At 42.5% G+C, this 16786-nt stretch overlaps 1 protein-coding gene across 11 annotated transcripts in view; it reads right to left on the reverse strand.

The window, feature by feature from the left end:
• The window catches only part of RBFOX2 (RNA binding fox-1 homolog 2), a 214526-nt gene that overhangs the window by 87779 nt on the left and 109961 nt on the right, over positions 1-16786 (reverse strand). Inside the window, exon 1 of one of the 11 annotated variants that reach the window (XM_077762048.1) lies at positions 11137-11377. The exons of the other annotated variants lie outside the window; for them this stretch is intronic. Within the exon in view, the coding sequence (XP_077618174.1) occupies positions 11137-11163 (27 nt within the window). The 5' untranslated portion in view covers positions 11164-11377. Of the gene's footprint in view, positions 1-11136; positions 11378-16786 lie in introns of those variants that run through there. 11 annotated transcript variants of the gene reach the window in all.

Genomic DNA, 16786 nt, shown 5'->3' on the forward strand with positions numbered 1-16786 from the left:
AAAAAAAAAAAAAAAAGACCAGAACAAAATACATGAAGTACAGCACTCAAGACACTGTATGGGAGGCCAAGAAGGACACAGATCCCTCAGACAGGAGAAGCCAAGGTGACCTTTATAACCGCCCGGCTTACTGCCTGGAGAAAGTTTCCAGGCTGTGGCACAGACAGAGGGCAGAGCCAGGTGGTCCCCATGTGCTGAAGACCATGAGCCCGGAGTATAGGGAAGCCAAGGCAGCTAGAGCTCACAGGCCAGAGTGGCAGAGGAAAGAAGGCTGCAGAGACAGAAGTCTCAAGATGTGCACAGGGTTGCCCTCAAACATCCAGCGAAGTCATGATCACTGCACATTCTGTGAGGAGCCTACCCTTAGGCTGGAGAAATGACCACCCGAAGGAGTTGGAGGGTGTAATGCCAGGAGGTCACGCAGTGCCAGCAACAGCGCCTGTTTCCCACAGGAGCGCAAAACCTAGTTATTTCAGAAACATCACTTAAGAGTACTAAGAACCTCAATAGGGAGGTAAAATTAACCAGAGACTCAACACAGCTCTGGACCTTTCCAATGAAACTTAAAAACAAGACATGAAGGGAGCAAACCATTTTTAAGAAACTCAGTTGTTGCTGTGGACAAAGCTCAAGAATGTTTACTGAAATAGGTATAGATCATATCTAAGCTTCCAACAAGGTAAAAAATTCACAGTGTCTGGCATCTAGCCAAAAATTACCAGGCATTGTAGACAAGCAGAAAAATACATGCCATAGTGATGAGAAAAAGCAATGGTAACTGGTCCAGAATGAATACAGATGTCAGAATTAGCAGACAAGAATATTGAAACATTTGTATTCCACACGTTCAAGAAAAATCATATGTAAAAGAAAAACTGAGTGCGTTAAGAGACAGGAAAGAAAGATATGACTCACATCAAATTCCAGAGATGAAAACTGTATTGTCTGAGATTTAAAGAAAAAAAGGCAACAACTACACGTTGGATTGGATTAATGGCAGATTAGACATTTCAGAAGAAAAGATTAGTACAATTGGTAATACAATCGATGAAACTGTCCAAAAGGAAATACACAGAGAGGAAAAAGAACCATAAAACGATGAACAGTGAGCCTTGAAAATGACATGGAATGCTCACAGTCTAATATATATCCATATTGACAGCTTTTCAAAAGTATACTAAGAATGTAAGTCTTGGCCATTGTGAGTGGAAGGAAAAGAAAAGACAGGGAGATGGCAGTGCTCTCGTTGCCAAACCCTAACATTTCACGATCACCTTTCCATTTCTCTTTGCCTTTCCCACACTAGTTGGGATCATGATCTTCTACCCACTTTCCTGACTTCCCAGGAGACCAGAGCTCCTACACCACTTACCTGCTTTCTATCTTCTGGAAACGTGTTGCCTTCCACTGGAATATCTACAAGAGATTGGTGTATTTCCCCACATAGCTGTTTACTCCAAAATCCTCCTTTCATCTAGTCAAATAAAGCATCCATTTCTAAAATGACATTTATATTTTAAATATTAACTGGTTTCAGTGACATGCACTAGGATATATGTGATTACCCAATTAAACTCTCCTGTTTTCATTTCAAAAGAGAAACCTGCCAATGAATTAACCAGTTAAAATTCATTAATTCAATCACGAAGTATTTACCAGATACTAAATCGAAGCAGATGCGGTAATGAAAACAGGTGATACAGTAGCATTCCTGAAAGAAGCTAGTCTGATGGAAAAAAACAGACAAATATACTCACAGCGACAGTACTACATGGCGTGGGCTAAGAGAGCAAGAGTGAGGCACAATAAAGGAACGACCCTGAGAGAGAGGGCAAGCTCTCTGAAGGAGGTGAAGTCCAAGCTGAACCTCTAAGGCACGAAATTAATCGTGTTCGTGAAAAAGGTATTCTGGCTCCAAGGAACAGTACATGAAAAACTGTATGAAAAGCAGGAAGGGATAAAACACGGCATATATGGGGACTGCGCATGGCTCAGATCTGGGGTTAGAACGGAGAGAGAAAGGGGGAAAAATTGCCCTATTTTCTGGGGGAAAACAAAAGAGCAAGTCAAGGGTTTCACGCTAACAGGGATCCAAGATGACATGTCCGAACTGTGTCCCTGCCCCTCTCATTGAGCTCTGGGAGAAAACCTTCCCGCTATTAGCAAAGTAGGGAGGGCCTGCGTCCCTAAGTCAGGGGCTAGCAGATGAGGGCTTTGCTCTAAAGCCTGGTCCACCACCCGGTTTTGTACAGCCTAAATGTCAAGCGTGGTTTTTCCATTTTTTAACAGCTAAACAAAGAAGAAAAAAAAAACTGAAAGAAGAATATTTTGTGACACATGGAAATTATATGAAATTCAAATTTCAGTGTCCATAAATAAAGTTTTGCTGGAACACTGCCACACTCCTTCATTTATGTATCGTCTATGACTTCTTCCCTGTTTCAACAGCAGGGCTGGATAGTTGTGACAGACAGCATGGCCCACGAAAGCAAAAATATTTACTAGCAAGCCATTAGTGGAAAAAGTTTGTGGATTCATCTCTCTCCAATTCTCAACTCCTTAAGTGTCAGCTTGTCTCTTCAGAACTTTTTATAAGCAATCTCAAAATCAGTATTAGATGAAAGAATATAGTTCGATTATTTGTGAATCTAAAAGTATTATAATTTCAAAACTGCATCATCGATTTCCATTTCTGGATTTTCCACTTAATTACTCCTTTACATATGAAATATCAATTTCTGATTGCAGAACTTTATCCTGGAATTCTGAATGAATGAAATATCATTAGTTATAGGATTTCAAGTTACAAGTTTAAGAACTGCATTCATTTCCTCTCGTTTATAGCAAGTCTAGCCATCCTTATTTCCTGAGCCTTAATTAAATAAGAAATATCATTCTAATGTTCTGAAACTGATAGCTCTTTGAAAGAATTCAAGAGGATGAAAAGAAGATGCCAAAGGAAGCTAATCTAAGAGTATCTCTACGATATTTGACTTCTGAGTATTATCACATCAGAATTACTTTTCAAGGGTTGAATTCATCTTTTCGTTGTGTTTTACCTCTATTCTCAAGAGAAAAACAAGATCGTGTTTTACTGCTGCTACCAACTGAAAAGACTCTTACTAATTCCCAATCATGTGTTTTTGAACACACTTTTTAGGATACAACTTCAACGTCTCAAGGGAAGTGATATTTACTTTTGTGGATTTTCAGTGTGTCATTTGTCAGCCCCACGGTCATCTCTGAAACAGTATGTCTAAAAAATAAGTTGAAAAATGAAAACTTCATGGTTAATAACCTTTGAGAGATCTGGCTAAGACCCAGGCAGGTAGCGGAGAGTGTACATAGCTTACAATCGAGAAGAGAAATAACATTCCACCTAGGAGATGAGATACCCTCATTTTTGAAGTTAGAAACTGCTGACGACGCTACATGATCCATAAACTGTGAGAATGGAATGAGGTCAAATCTGTCAAAAACCAAAATTTATAACAAAAGATCTGGTCCTCAATACTCACAATTGACATTTTACTTGGCAGTTAGATACATATGATCTACATATGTATTTGATCCACATAAATCAAAGTAATGAGTCCAGGATGGTTAGGTCTCTGGAAACCGGATGTTTTCCTATCTGTGAGGACTCCTACAAGGAAGTAGGTTAAGAAATGCAAAGACAAGAGAGGATTAAAGGGAACACTTAGCAGTTATCTTCAAATACTTGGCTTTTATGAAAAGAGATTAAATCTCTCGGCGTGACTCTGGACTGCGGCAGAACTAGGGGAAAGTGAGGAAAGCACAATGAAAACAGATTTTAGCGCACGGGAAGGAACACTCTTCTACTTTTTAAGGGCCAAAAATGGAACTATTTACCTTATGAGGCTGCTAGTATAATGGAAGAGTATGCAGCTCTGGAATGACACAGATTTCAAGTTTGAAACCTATCTCTGTCTCTGCCCAGTGCAAATCTCAGTCGAATGGATGGGAAAAACACCACTGATCTCAAAAAGAGATTGACAATATGATACGACCATGACATTGACAATATGATATGACCATGATAATGAGTATACATGTAAATGTGATTTGTATGTAAAAGTGGTGTGAAGCAGGTACTCCAAAACAACTTATTTCAGTAACAGTCATTATTAGTGGTGGCTGAGAACAGACAAGCCAGAGCCAAACTCTCTGGGTTTAAATCCTGGCACTGTCACCCTGGGCAAGTTACTTAACTTCTCTGAATCCCTGTTTCCTAATTTCTTTTTTATTTTTTAATATTTATTTATTTATTTAGAGAGTGGGCACACAAATGTGCACATGAGCAGGGGAAACGCAGAGACACAGGGAGAGAGAGAATCCCAAGCAGGCTCCAAGCTGTTAGCATGGAGGCTGACATGGGGCTCAAACCCACAAATGGTGAGATCATGAGCTGAGCTGAAATCAACAGTCAGATGCTTAACCAACTGAGCCACCCAGGAGCCCTCATTTCCTAATCCCTACAATATGAACATTAATGGTATTTATAAGGCTGCTAATAGAAATAAATGCCTTAATATACACAAGACACTGATGAAAGTGCCTAGTACATAATATGCACTCTGTAATATTATCTGCCATTATAATATAAAATTATTACAATGGATTCATTTTATTCATTAGTAAATTCCCTGTTAGTGCACGTACAGTTGACCCTTAATGTTGAGAGTTAGGGTGCTGACCCCGCCTCCCCCCAACACTGTCAAAAATCTGCATATAACTTTTGATTCTCTAAAGCCTTCACTGATAGTCTACTGTTGACTAAGCCTTACTGTTAACATAAACAGTCGATGAACACATATTTTGTATGCTATATGTACTATGCACCGTATTCTTACATAAAAATAAGCTAGAGACAAGAAAATGTTATTAAGAAAACCATTATGAGGGGCGCCTGGGTGGCTCAGTTGGTTAAGCGTCCGACTTTGGCTCAGGTCATGATCTCACAGTTCGTGAGTTCGAGTCCCGCGTTGGGCTCTGTGCTGACAGCTAGCTCAGAGCCTGGAACCTGTTTCAGATTCTGTGTCTCCCTCTCTCTCTGACCTTCCCCTGTTCATGCTCTCTCTCTCTCTCAGAAATAAATAAAACATTTTTTTAAAAATTAAAAAAAAGAAAACCATAATGAGAACATTTACACTACAGTACTGTATTTACTGAAAAAAATCCACATTAAGTGATCATGTGCAGCTCAAACCCACATTGTTCAAGGGTCACCTTATACTCCATCAAAGCCTTAAGTAAGTCAGAGATGGAAATTCCAGAAGTGAATCAGAGTCTCAACTAAACGAATTCATTCACACATTCAACAAATGTTTACTTAAAATATAATACCTACAGAAGGCATTGGGGTACAGTGGTTAATAGTATGGATTCCCAAGCTGGTCTATGGATATAAATCTCTACAACATCTCTTTGTAGCTGTATAAACTTGGGCAAGTTACCTAACCATTATGTGCCTCAGTTTCCTCTTCTGTACCAAGGGGATAATGATAAGGTTATGGAGAGAATTTCAATGGTGTTGAGCACATTATGTGATAGGATTAGCTGACCAGCTATGTTATGGTTACATGCCAGGCACAGTTCTAGACAATGAGTATACAACACACTGCTGACAAGGCCCCTGACCTCACAGAGCTTATATTCTTTTTTTTTTTTTTAATATTTTTTAAATTTATTTCTAGGAGAGAGAGAGAGAGATAGCGTGAGCAGGGGAGGGTCAGAGAGAGAGGGAGACACAGACTCTGAAACAGGCTCCAGGCTCTGAGCTGGCAGTCAGCATAGAGCCCGACGCGGGGCTCGAACCCACGAACCGCGAGATCATGACCTAAGCAAAAGTCGGACGCTTAACCGACTAAGCCACCCAGGCGCCCCTCACAGAACTTATATTCTTTGGAGGGGTTGGTGATAAACATGTGACAAGTAACGGTAAGCACTAAAATCAGGGTTAAGTAAAGAAAAAGCAGTATATGGGGACAGGGCAGATCAAGTTGAGACAGGACGGTCAAGGGAGCACCCTCCCGAGAAGCCCAGTGGTTTGCTGGTCTCGGGAAGCATTTCAGGGTGGGAGAAAATCGGAAGGAAAGGCCCTGAGCAGGAGGGTACAGGGTGCAGTAAGCGACTAGCAAAGAGGCCAGTGTCACTGGAGCAGAATATGGGAAGAGAAGGAAAGTTGGGGAGACAGCAGGGCGCCTGGTCACACAGGGCCTCAGAGACCAGAGTAAGGACACTGGGTTTTACTGTAACAAAAACCAGGAAGGGAAACAAACAACTGGGAAGGTTTTTAGAGCACAGGAGTGACACAATGCGACTTGCACTTGAAACAATGCACTCTGCCACAAGCTCTAATGAATTACTGGACTCGGGGGTTCCGTGAATCCCACCATTCTAACAGAAAAAGAGGGACACTTAAGCCTCCGGGAAATGGAAACACGACACACAGCACGACAGCCATGGCAACTGCAGCACGTCTAGCTGCTTAGCACGGACGCTGGATACTGAAGTTGCTACATTTACAACAGGGAGGCATTTGCAGCCGGGGTGTGTTCTGTGTGTGTGTGTTGGGTTTCACAGACCCAGGGCTGCGAAGAAAGTTTAAGGAAGATGTGCCCGGTGGCTTTGGAATGATGAGACAGGAAGAGCGAGGGATTCTGGCTCCAGGGAGGAATGGAACACACCAGAAAAAGGCCGCTGGGCAGAGGGGCTGGATCAACACCGGTGACAACCTGAGCAGTGCACAGGGTGCCCGAGAAACAGTCCTAGGTAAGGAATTACACAAAGAGATGCTAAAATCCGAGTACTCTAGACCGGGAAGTCAAGGGAGAGATGAAGCTGTTTCCACATGGCCAGCCGTACAGACAGGAGTCTGAAAATTTCGGGGAAGAGCAGAAAACGAGAGGAACAAAACCGGGCCTTTCCCCCAGGCGCTGTCGCGGAGTGGGATGGGGAGCGTCATTTACCTTGCCACACGGAGGTGTCCTTGGTGACAATGCAAACTCGCAGGGCAGATCATCAAAGGTTAAGCTTACTTAGTCTCAACTGCAGAACTAAGGAGAAAGATAAAGGTTAAAAAAAAAAAAAGGGAAGGGCAAAAAGGTGTGTGTTTGGGTGGTGGGAGCGGGGGCGGGGGATGACTGGGAAGAAGAGAATCATCTAGCGAGTCAAAACTGTTCAGATTTAATCACATTTGTGGAATTCTGGGTATCTTTTCAGGAAAGCTTAGTCATTTTTAGCACAGCAGTGGTTTTCAAGAGCCCATCTTGGCTTTGGCAAGGAAAAATGGTTAGAGGTAAAGATACGGAGCAGTGTACGAGAATTCGGAAAGAAACCAAATCTCTGGGAAAAGTGAGCCTTTTTTTTCTTCTTCTTTTTTTTTTTTTGGTTCACTGTAAAGGAACATAAATTAGCCTCCACCCCACGATCTGCACCTACCCCCAACTTCCCAGAGTCCTGCGCAGCCCCGAGCAAGTGGAAAGTGTGCCAAAACAAACCGTGTGGGCCGAGGCCCCGTGCACGGAGGCTGGGATGAGGTTCGGGTGGAACCGGCAGGCAACCGAACGGAATCGCTTTAAAGCAAGGCCACAAAATGGAGACGGAGCAATCCGCAAGCGCTTCCAAAATCCACAGAAAATGGAATATGCTTCGCTAAACCTCAGAACGGATACCCTACTCCGGCTCATTTCCGAAAAGCCAAACCCAGAAAGCACACGGGAAAATGAAACAAAGCGAAACATACCTGCTCAGTTATCTGTCTTTAATTAAAGCATAAAATACCCTCCCTCTCCTCTTCTCCCAACCACCCGGGGACAGAATAGTGACCGGGCGGCAGCTCAGGTGAAAGACTTCAGCCTTCCAGCTACAAAGAGGGGAGATAGCAGACAATGGAACTGGTGATTCATTACAAAAGAATACACTCGGGCCGGCCGGCTGCCACATGGGCTCGCTGCGCTATTTAAAGGAACAGCAACCCCCTTTCCAACCTCCCTTATTCTTAACACCTTCCCTCCTCTCGGTCCTGATGGAAAACAGATTTTGAAGAAAATGCCAGCAAAGCACTGAGCTGTCCAAGAAAGGGAGGGCTTTGTGTTCCACAGAAACTGGCAGTCTGACGCTATAGGAGAGTACAAAAATTTTCTTTCACATCCACACACCGTACAATCTTTTCCTCTCTGCCTGGCGTACTTTTCCTTTCAACAACAAATAGTATAACTGAGTCTGGGTCAGGCCAACCATTTTTTTTTTATTCACTGAAGTCGTTGGCAATTTTGTTTTTCTAATTTTAGACCTATTACAAGAATGACTTCTTCTATGTTATTTTCAAAGATGTGAAGAGATGCGATAATTTGGCTCACTTGCTCAGAAATAAGAGTATCTCAATGAAATACACCTACACCACTTATGTGAACGACGGGCAAACGTGAAGTTATGTTTTAAAAAGTCACGTGAGCATGTCTGTCTAGTACAATAGAATTTTGTGGCTGAAGTGTCTTTTGCTTTTTCTTTTAAAGCAAAACACCGATCACCTACTGTAGATGACAGAGCAGTTTGCTAATTATACCAGAACCGGGCCTTATAAAACTACAGCCGCTATAATAATAAGGCGCACACATCTAGTATTGCATGATGCTTCGCCTTTCTTCCACCAAGTGAGCAGTTCGTTTAAAATGAAGGAATGTCAAGATCCAATATGCAAAGAACCGAGGTGACAAAAATAGATCTAAATACTTTTCTTAGTAGACTAGCCAAGACAGTAAATACTATACCACAATAAGCCATTTAACTTTGATATCCAAACCCTAAACAGCACACACGTTTTCTATTCAGAAAGTCTATGTGACAGATAATTATCAAATACTGGGATTACATGTCTGGCTTGAGAAACAGAAAACAAAAATAAACACAATAAAAAAAAACAACAACAAAAAACCCAAAAACCCAAACCTGTAAGGACAAAGAAAGATTGGCCCATCTGGTTATTTCCTTTGATTCTACCCACCCCACCCCCCGGGTTTACTAACAACTATGTGCGTTACATTAACACAGAAAGAAATGTATATATGTAACATACATCACATATACACCAAAAACAAATATGCTCCCATGTGGAAAATCCGCGAATTTGATATTCTGTGCTTCCCGGCTGCAGGAATTAGGGATGGGCAAAAATGAGCAACTTCCTCTCTTGGAGTCCTGCACATCGTGAAACTGTCACAGTGATTTTAAATCTGTTAGAATTCTTCACCACCACGAAATCTCTCCAGTTTCTACGTACCTCTTCTGCTTCACTGCTAAAACTACAGTTTCCTTCCATACCAATTATTCAGCTGGCAATATTAAGGGTGCATACGCGTGCATTCTAACTTGTGCTCACACATGCTCCTCGAGAAACTCAGGGCACATGGTCCAAGGGGCCAGAGAAAACCTCTGACTATAAAAAGCGCTATTTCAGAGAACTCTTTCATGGATTCAAAAATATATATAATGAAAAGTCAAGTCGTTGAAAAGCTCTCCGTAATAGCCGAGAAAGGAGAGAGCTGTTGCCCTGTGATATTGCCAGTTAATGAAAATTGAATGAGGGCTCCAAGGTTAAGAAGTATCATCTCCCAACAACAAAGAGAATCCAGAAATAGGTCTTCTCTTTTATGGACATTTTTAAAAAGTAAAGCCATATTTCTAAAGAGTTAATGAGGCGGACAGTGAAGGGGTAAGTGGAAGAGAAAAATATTTCAAAGATTTCTCTCCCTTTCCAAAAGGGGAGGGGTTTCTCGATAATCTCCGAACTCAGATCTGGTGAAAAATTACTTTGGAAAGATATATTCTTTGAAACTTCCCCGCCCGCTAGGTCACGTTGGCAGAATCTCCCTAATGCTTTCCCTCTTCCACACAGCACTGCAGGCCATTATATAACATTTAACTGAACGGTGTTCCAGCCCCTAAAATGATGCCTCTATCCAGACAGCTAGCCGCCTCTCGCCCTCCGGTGGTAACTTGGGGAGGAAAAGGGAAGAGAGAACACAAAAAAAGGGCAACCTCCTTAAAAGGAAAGCACTGTCCGGTGATGAAATTTCCCTACAGAGCATAAAAGCCTGGTGTGACACGGATCCTAGGTCTGAGCCGAAGGACTGGAATGCTGGACCATGCAAATGACTTCACTCCAACCACGGCCTCATCACTCCCTCTCAACCCATGTGTAAAGGAAGAAGGGCAAAGGAACAGACGGAGGGTGCCAGTGAGAAAAAAAGCACTGCCCTGGAAACCATGGAGGACTGTTCACCTTTCGTTTGTCAGGAATGACTTGCTAAAATGCAGATTATATATTACCTGGCATAACCAAAGACAGGCAGAGACAGAGACAGAGAGACAGAGAGAGCGGCGGAGAGAGATCTTCTATTTCCTATTCCCTCTCCTTCAAATGCCTTTTAATGCCCGTGTGATTGTCATTTATCCATTCAGATTTGTTCTCCTCTCAGGGACGGCTCCACCTGCCTCTGCTACACCTGAATATTCCCATGGTTCCAACTGAAAACGTTCTTTGCCAGTAACAAAGCCATGAAAATGAAGCCTATTTTTCTAGCCTTCATTTTTAACAAGCCATTTAGGACGGAGGCAGCAAAACTGCAATTCCACAGCCAATCCTGAGAAAGCAAAGTGAATCAGGAATCAGATTTCCCTAGAACACAAATTCTTCTGCAATTCTTAAAAGGAAGTCCATCCCTTTCCCCTCTCTCTGGCAGTCTGTAAGAATCTCTTCCTACCTCTGCAGTCTCTCTCCCTCCCTCTTCTCAGAACCAAGACAAAGAGGTAGACAAATCCCCACAGGGTCTTTCCTGAGCTACAGCTGCACAGTACAGGAAACAGGAATCTGCTATGGGGCTGAGGGAGGGGGAGAGAAAAAAGGATACGGACACATCACACACACACACACACACACACACACACACACACACTCAACACAGACTAACACTTTTCAGTTAATAAGAATAAATCTGGCCTCTTCTAAGAAGACAATCATGATTACAACTCTGCTTAGTATACTCGACCCCTGTATCTTTACTTAGATCCCAGAAACCAGAAAAGAAACGCACCGAGGGAACACAATCTTACCTGAGTTACCATTTTCTTTTTCTCCATAAACCACACGGAACAGATGATGAACCCTTCAGGGCGGTCGTGCCGGGGCACACCTCCACAGCCTTCCTGCCCCCCCTCCCCCCCCACGCTAGCTATTTAAGGGCGGGTAATCGATTTCCCTTTATCCCGTTTTCCTTCCTTTCTCTTTCTAGCGTTTCTTCCTTTCTTTTCTCTTCCTCTCTGGCAGTCTCTCCCCCTCCTTCTTTCTCCAGCTCCCTCCCATATCTCAGGCAGATGGCTGAAGGAAGCCCCACCCCTGAATGCCTAAGGTAATTAATCAGAGTGGAGCCCCACCTCTTCCTCCTCCCCCACCCCCTCCCGGCAGGCTGACATCTCCCAACTCCAGAAACAGGCCTGCTGGAGAATGGCAGTTTGTGGTGTGCTTTGCGCACGCGTGTGTGCGTGTGTGTGCACGTGTGTGCGTGTGTGTGGAGAGAGAGAGAAGGAGGGGGAGAGGGGGGCAGACGCCATGTGCAGGCATATTTTAAGGAATGCATATCTGCTATGGGGACATTAATTACATAGCTCTGGAAGCATTCGCAGCGGCTCACCATAGTTAATACAGATTTAGAATATTCCGCCCGTGAATACCTGAGAATTAAATAAGAAACGAGACAAAAATTATTTTAAGAACATCTCCACTGATGTACGGTTCATAGATGCAGTGGATTTAATGAAAGATGTGGAAAGCTGCTGAATGACCACTTACAGGAAGGTTTTCAAGGAACGGGCACCGGCGAGAATCTGCCCGTCCTGAACCAGTCTAGTGACTGCAAAGGACGGAAAGAGAGGAGGAAGGTAGTAGAAGTGCTTATTTTTTTCTACTGTAAAAACCCTGGGGATTCTGAAAAAAGTGTCTATAAACACTGACTGCTTAAGAAACTTCAGGTGTATACGAAGGTGTATGCAAACGTGACTGCTTAAGGCTCCAGTTTCATTACAAATCCTGGTTAACCGAGAATCTGCCCTTTGTGTTCCCTGCCTTCGGTATTTCAGCCTCTGGTGAAATCATAAACTGTTCCTTATCTATACAATGGGCATCTGTACCATCGTCGTAAACTACAGAGTGCTACAGTTATAAAAGATCTGGGAGAACGTTTACCGAACAGAAGAGTTCCTTTGATGTTTTCTTATTAAAACAACATAGTGAAAAAAGCATAAAGTGTGACTCAGTCCAGAAGTCCTGGTCTAAGTTCTGATTCTACCCTAAACAAGTGATCTTGTTAGTCTTTAACTTCCCAATATAAACTTCATAATCTCTCTACTTTAAATTATCAAAATTTCAAATAAAATAATCTGCGTGGATGATGAACTTATGGTGTTTATCATTTATCTCACAAAAATGAAAATTATTTTGGTATTCTAATAAGGTCCTATTCGAAAGGATTTTGGGGTGTCTGGGTGGCTCAATCAGGTAAGTGCCTGACCCTTGATTTTTGGCTCAGGTCATGATCTCATAGCTGTGGGAGCCCAGCGAGGGGCTCTATGCTACGCGCTGAGACTGCTTGAGATTCTCTCTTCTCCCCCACTCACACTTTCTCTCTCTCAAAATAAGTAAGTTTATATATTTTTAAGATTAAAAAAAATTTTTAATGTTTATTTACTTTTGAAAGAGAGAGGCAGAGCACAAGTGGGAGACGGACATAGAGCGAGGGAGACACTGAATCCAAATCAGGCTCCAGGCTGTCAGCACAGAGCCTGACATGGGGCTTGAACCCGCGAATCCTGAGACCATGAAGTGACCTGAAGTCGGATGCTTAACCAACTGAGCCACCCAGGCCCCCTCAAAATAAAATAACTTTAAAAAAGGGATTTTGGGGCTTCTGGGTGGCTCAGTCAGTTAAGCTTCCAACTTTGGCTATGGTCATGATCTCACAGTTCATGAGTTGGAGCCCCGCCTGGGCTCTCTGCTGTCAGCACAAAGCCTGCTTCAGATCTTCTGTTCACCTCTCCCCTCACTGCCCCTCCTCCGCTTGCACGCACATGCGCTTACTCTCTCTCTCTCTCTCTCTCAAAAATAAAAATATAAACATTAAAAAATGATTTTATTTGTATTTTTGTCATGATATGTTTACTATTATACTCTCTAATAGATTACCCAAAGTCAGAGATTAATCCGAAAATTAAGCTTCCTGTATTTAAGGTATATACTAAAGAAATCAAAATTTAAAATCACAGATCACACTGAGAATGCATAGTGTTTTGCTATCTCTGTGAAGATTTGTTTAGCTAAATGCATAACCAGCCTTGGTTTGGCACACTGCCCAATATAACATCCTCATACTCCTATGCAAATTAATAATCATTTTAACAATTCTGAAAAAAACACAGGAACTACCAATCTGGAGAACCTGAAGAAACTGGCATAATCATAGCTATTTGCTGAATGCCTACAATAAGTCAGGCCCTGTTCTGGGCATTTAACAGATAATTGCATACCTTTGGTATAATCCATAATGTGTAACGAAATATGCACCAAAGAATGGGGTCTTTAAACATTAGTGGGGGAAAATGACTATGAGAAAAAGGAATAGACCAGTACTAGGCTTGTTCTTATTTAACAGTTTTAGAAATGATCTGGAAGGTGGAACACCTTGCATTTTCTCAGTTTGTAACTGAAAGGCCAATTAGGAGATGAGAATGCAGTCAAGTTTAAAAAAAATACAGAGTAAGCAGAAAAGAGGTAGGTTGAGTTTCACTGGCAACAAAGGCAATCCAGGGTACTTTGGGAAAAATCTAAATCATGTTTATGGGATAATTATTTATGTTTTCAGTTCTACTATAAGAAATAAAGCAGAGGACCACCGTACGCCACTCTCTGAATCCAGTGGCCCACTACGGTGCTAGGGGCCAAAGCCCTGAAGCAAGAATCCCTATCACGCACCATTACCCTCATGAAAGCCACAGTTCTCCTGAAGCCTGTGTGTGACTGCAGCCTCCACACGTAAAGAAAGACAATGAGGCCCCAAGAAAATATATATATTTTTAAATATAGAGGCAAATGTGGAATCCCTACATGCAAAAAGCCCAGGCCTAGGGCTAGGACACAAGTTCCCTTTGGTCTGGTATTCATGCTTCTTTTGTACATGCAGGACCAACGTTTTATAGAGCAGATCCGCAGACAACAGCCTTTACCACAAGAAAGTGTGAGTATGAGCTAACATCCAAATATATACTACGATGATTTTCATCAGCACCGAAGAACAGGATCATAATGAGCACTGAACAAACTCAAGGATATTTTGAAGCGTGTCCCTGACTTTCAAGGCCAGTACTGCAGAGGACAATTTGCTCCCTGGCGCCCAAGAGAAAGAAGAGCAACTTGAACAGCCTGGATCGGACCCAGCAAAACAACTGGAGTCCCCTAGTGGCTGAATATGCCCGGTAGTGGACCAGGGAGCAACTCAGTCCGGGGCATTTTCTGGGATGGAGTGTCCGGATTCCTTCCAAGACCCTCCTTCTCGCTCAATGCCACACCAAACGAGAAGTCCTGATTTCTGCGAAACCTGCCCTTTCTTTCTGTCCCTGGCACCACACACACTCAGTTCTAACCATGTTATTTGCTATCTAGCCTCCTACTTCTCCCTCCGCCTCCTGTCTACCATTCTTCCTATCCGAGGTGCTTACCAACTACCAGGGGCCTCTTTCTAAGGGCAAATCCCAACATGCCATTTCCCTGATTCAAATCCTCAACTACTCCCCACAGCCTAGAGGTGCCTACCACACGACCTGGACTCACTCTACTGTCAGGGTCCCCTCGTCCCCGCCCACCACCCAGCCCTCTTCTCTGCTCCTAGCACACTGACCCCCATTCCTCAATGACACCATGTTTCTGCTGTTTTCTTTTACATTCTTACTCCTTTGAATATGGCCTTCTATCTGGCTGACTGGTTAATGCATCCTTCAAGCTCACTTCAGGAATCCCCAATCCAGAGCCTTTCCTGACCCTACCTTTTCCCACATCTAGGTTAGGTACCCCTCTACCCCATGCCTTAGGACCTAGCCCATGGTTCGTAACTGCTGGCGCTACTGATGGTGAACAGGTAGGAATTGTGTGTTTCATACCGTATCCTCAGTTCCTAATGCAATACCTGACTATACAGTGGATGAAGAAATGCTGGCTGAAATCAAACAGGAATGCTTTGATTTCTAGCTGTATCCATTTATTTTACATACACGGGTACCTAAGGATGAAGAGTATCCAACGTTGTTATCAAAACATTACAAAAGTGTCCTCTTCTTCCAAAAGGGTGCTTGGAAATAGGTTCAGATTTACAAATTTACTTCATTATCATAGAAATTTGAAGCTGAAAGAGGTACAAAAAAGAGAGTGGGAGAAAGCCCTCATTTTTTACTTTATTAGATTAGTTCAGATCCTAGACAAACTAATGCTCACTGATTAAAAAACAACAACAAAGAAACCTCACAACTTTAGGTGCTCTCGCTCTTCAAAATTTTACATTAGCTGTGACTCAACTTCCCTACCTTCCACCCACATACCGGCAATGCTATAAAAGCAGATCCAATGGTCCCCGGCTACAAGGGAGGTTTTGCTCATATTTTCCCAGGCTGCCTCTGACACCCTATGCTTTTCACCCAAGTGAAAAGCAACATTAAAGGGATAGCATTTCCTGCAATAATAAAAACTTGTTAGTATAAAAGCTTTTCACAGCACTCCCCCACACAATAACCCTAAATGTAAATAACAATTTACACCTAATAGATATTAAATACCCTCCCAGAAGCATCTCTAACACAATGCCACTTTAATATCCTTTCCCCCCACATCCCCTTTAGCAAACATGAAACGAAATTAAGGGTAATTCTATTATTTCCTTACTTCTTTTCTCTAGTTTAGGCGGGGTTCAGTTACATAGAACCCATTCTCGAGAAACAGGTGAGGGCAGCATTGTATATGCTTATAAAAGCTAAATAACCCTCATATTTATTTCTTATCCCTCAAAAATCAAACCTTTAGAACGAGACCCAAAAAAATATAATTATCTGAGACATAGGTGCAGCGAGAAAAATTAGAGAACGTTACTTCACAAGTTATGATCCAGATTTGAGTAATACACTCTTGAATCTTTAAAAAATCTTAATGCCTACCCGACTAAAGTCAATATATACAATTGAAATTATGTACATTCTCTGTATTCTGTGAGAGATTAAGGAAATATTAGATAAACATGAAAATGGGATGGGATGTAAACAAATTTATCAATAAACAGATTATCAAGAAAACAATAGCTGATGAATCTATGGAAAACTGCAGTGTGTTGTTTCTATGCTACTAAGTACTAAGGTGTGATGTGTTTCTCTAAATTACTGGACGTTCTCCTGTCTTCTTCACCGCCAAATCCTGGCACAGTACCTGACACACAGCAAGTACGCAAAATGATTCTCAAGATGAGAACTTAAGGAATACCTATATCCTTATACATTGTCCAGGTCGCCTTCCCACAAAGAAGTGGACAGCCAGTGGGCTCATTCACCCCACAGCCATTCTGCACATTTGAGCTCGCTCTAGGCAAAGGGGGCTTTCAGATGGGCAGCTTTCTGTCTCCCAATCTTCCAGATAACATCCTTAACCTGTATTTGGCTGTCCTAAACCCTCACACCC

This window comes from Crocuta crocuta, unplaced genomic scaffold (genome assembly GCF_008692635.1).
Source record: "Crocuta crocuta isolate KB4526 unplaced genomic scaffold, BGI_CrCroc_1.0 scaffold193, whole genome shotgun sequence".
In the NCBI taxonomy this organism is placed as follows: domain Eukaryota; kingdom Metazoa; phylum Chordata; class Mammalia; order Carnivora; family Hyaenidae; genus Crocuta; species Crocuta crocuta.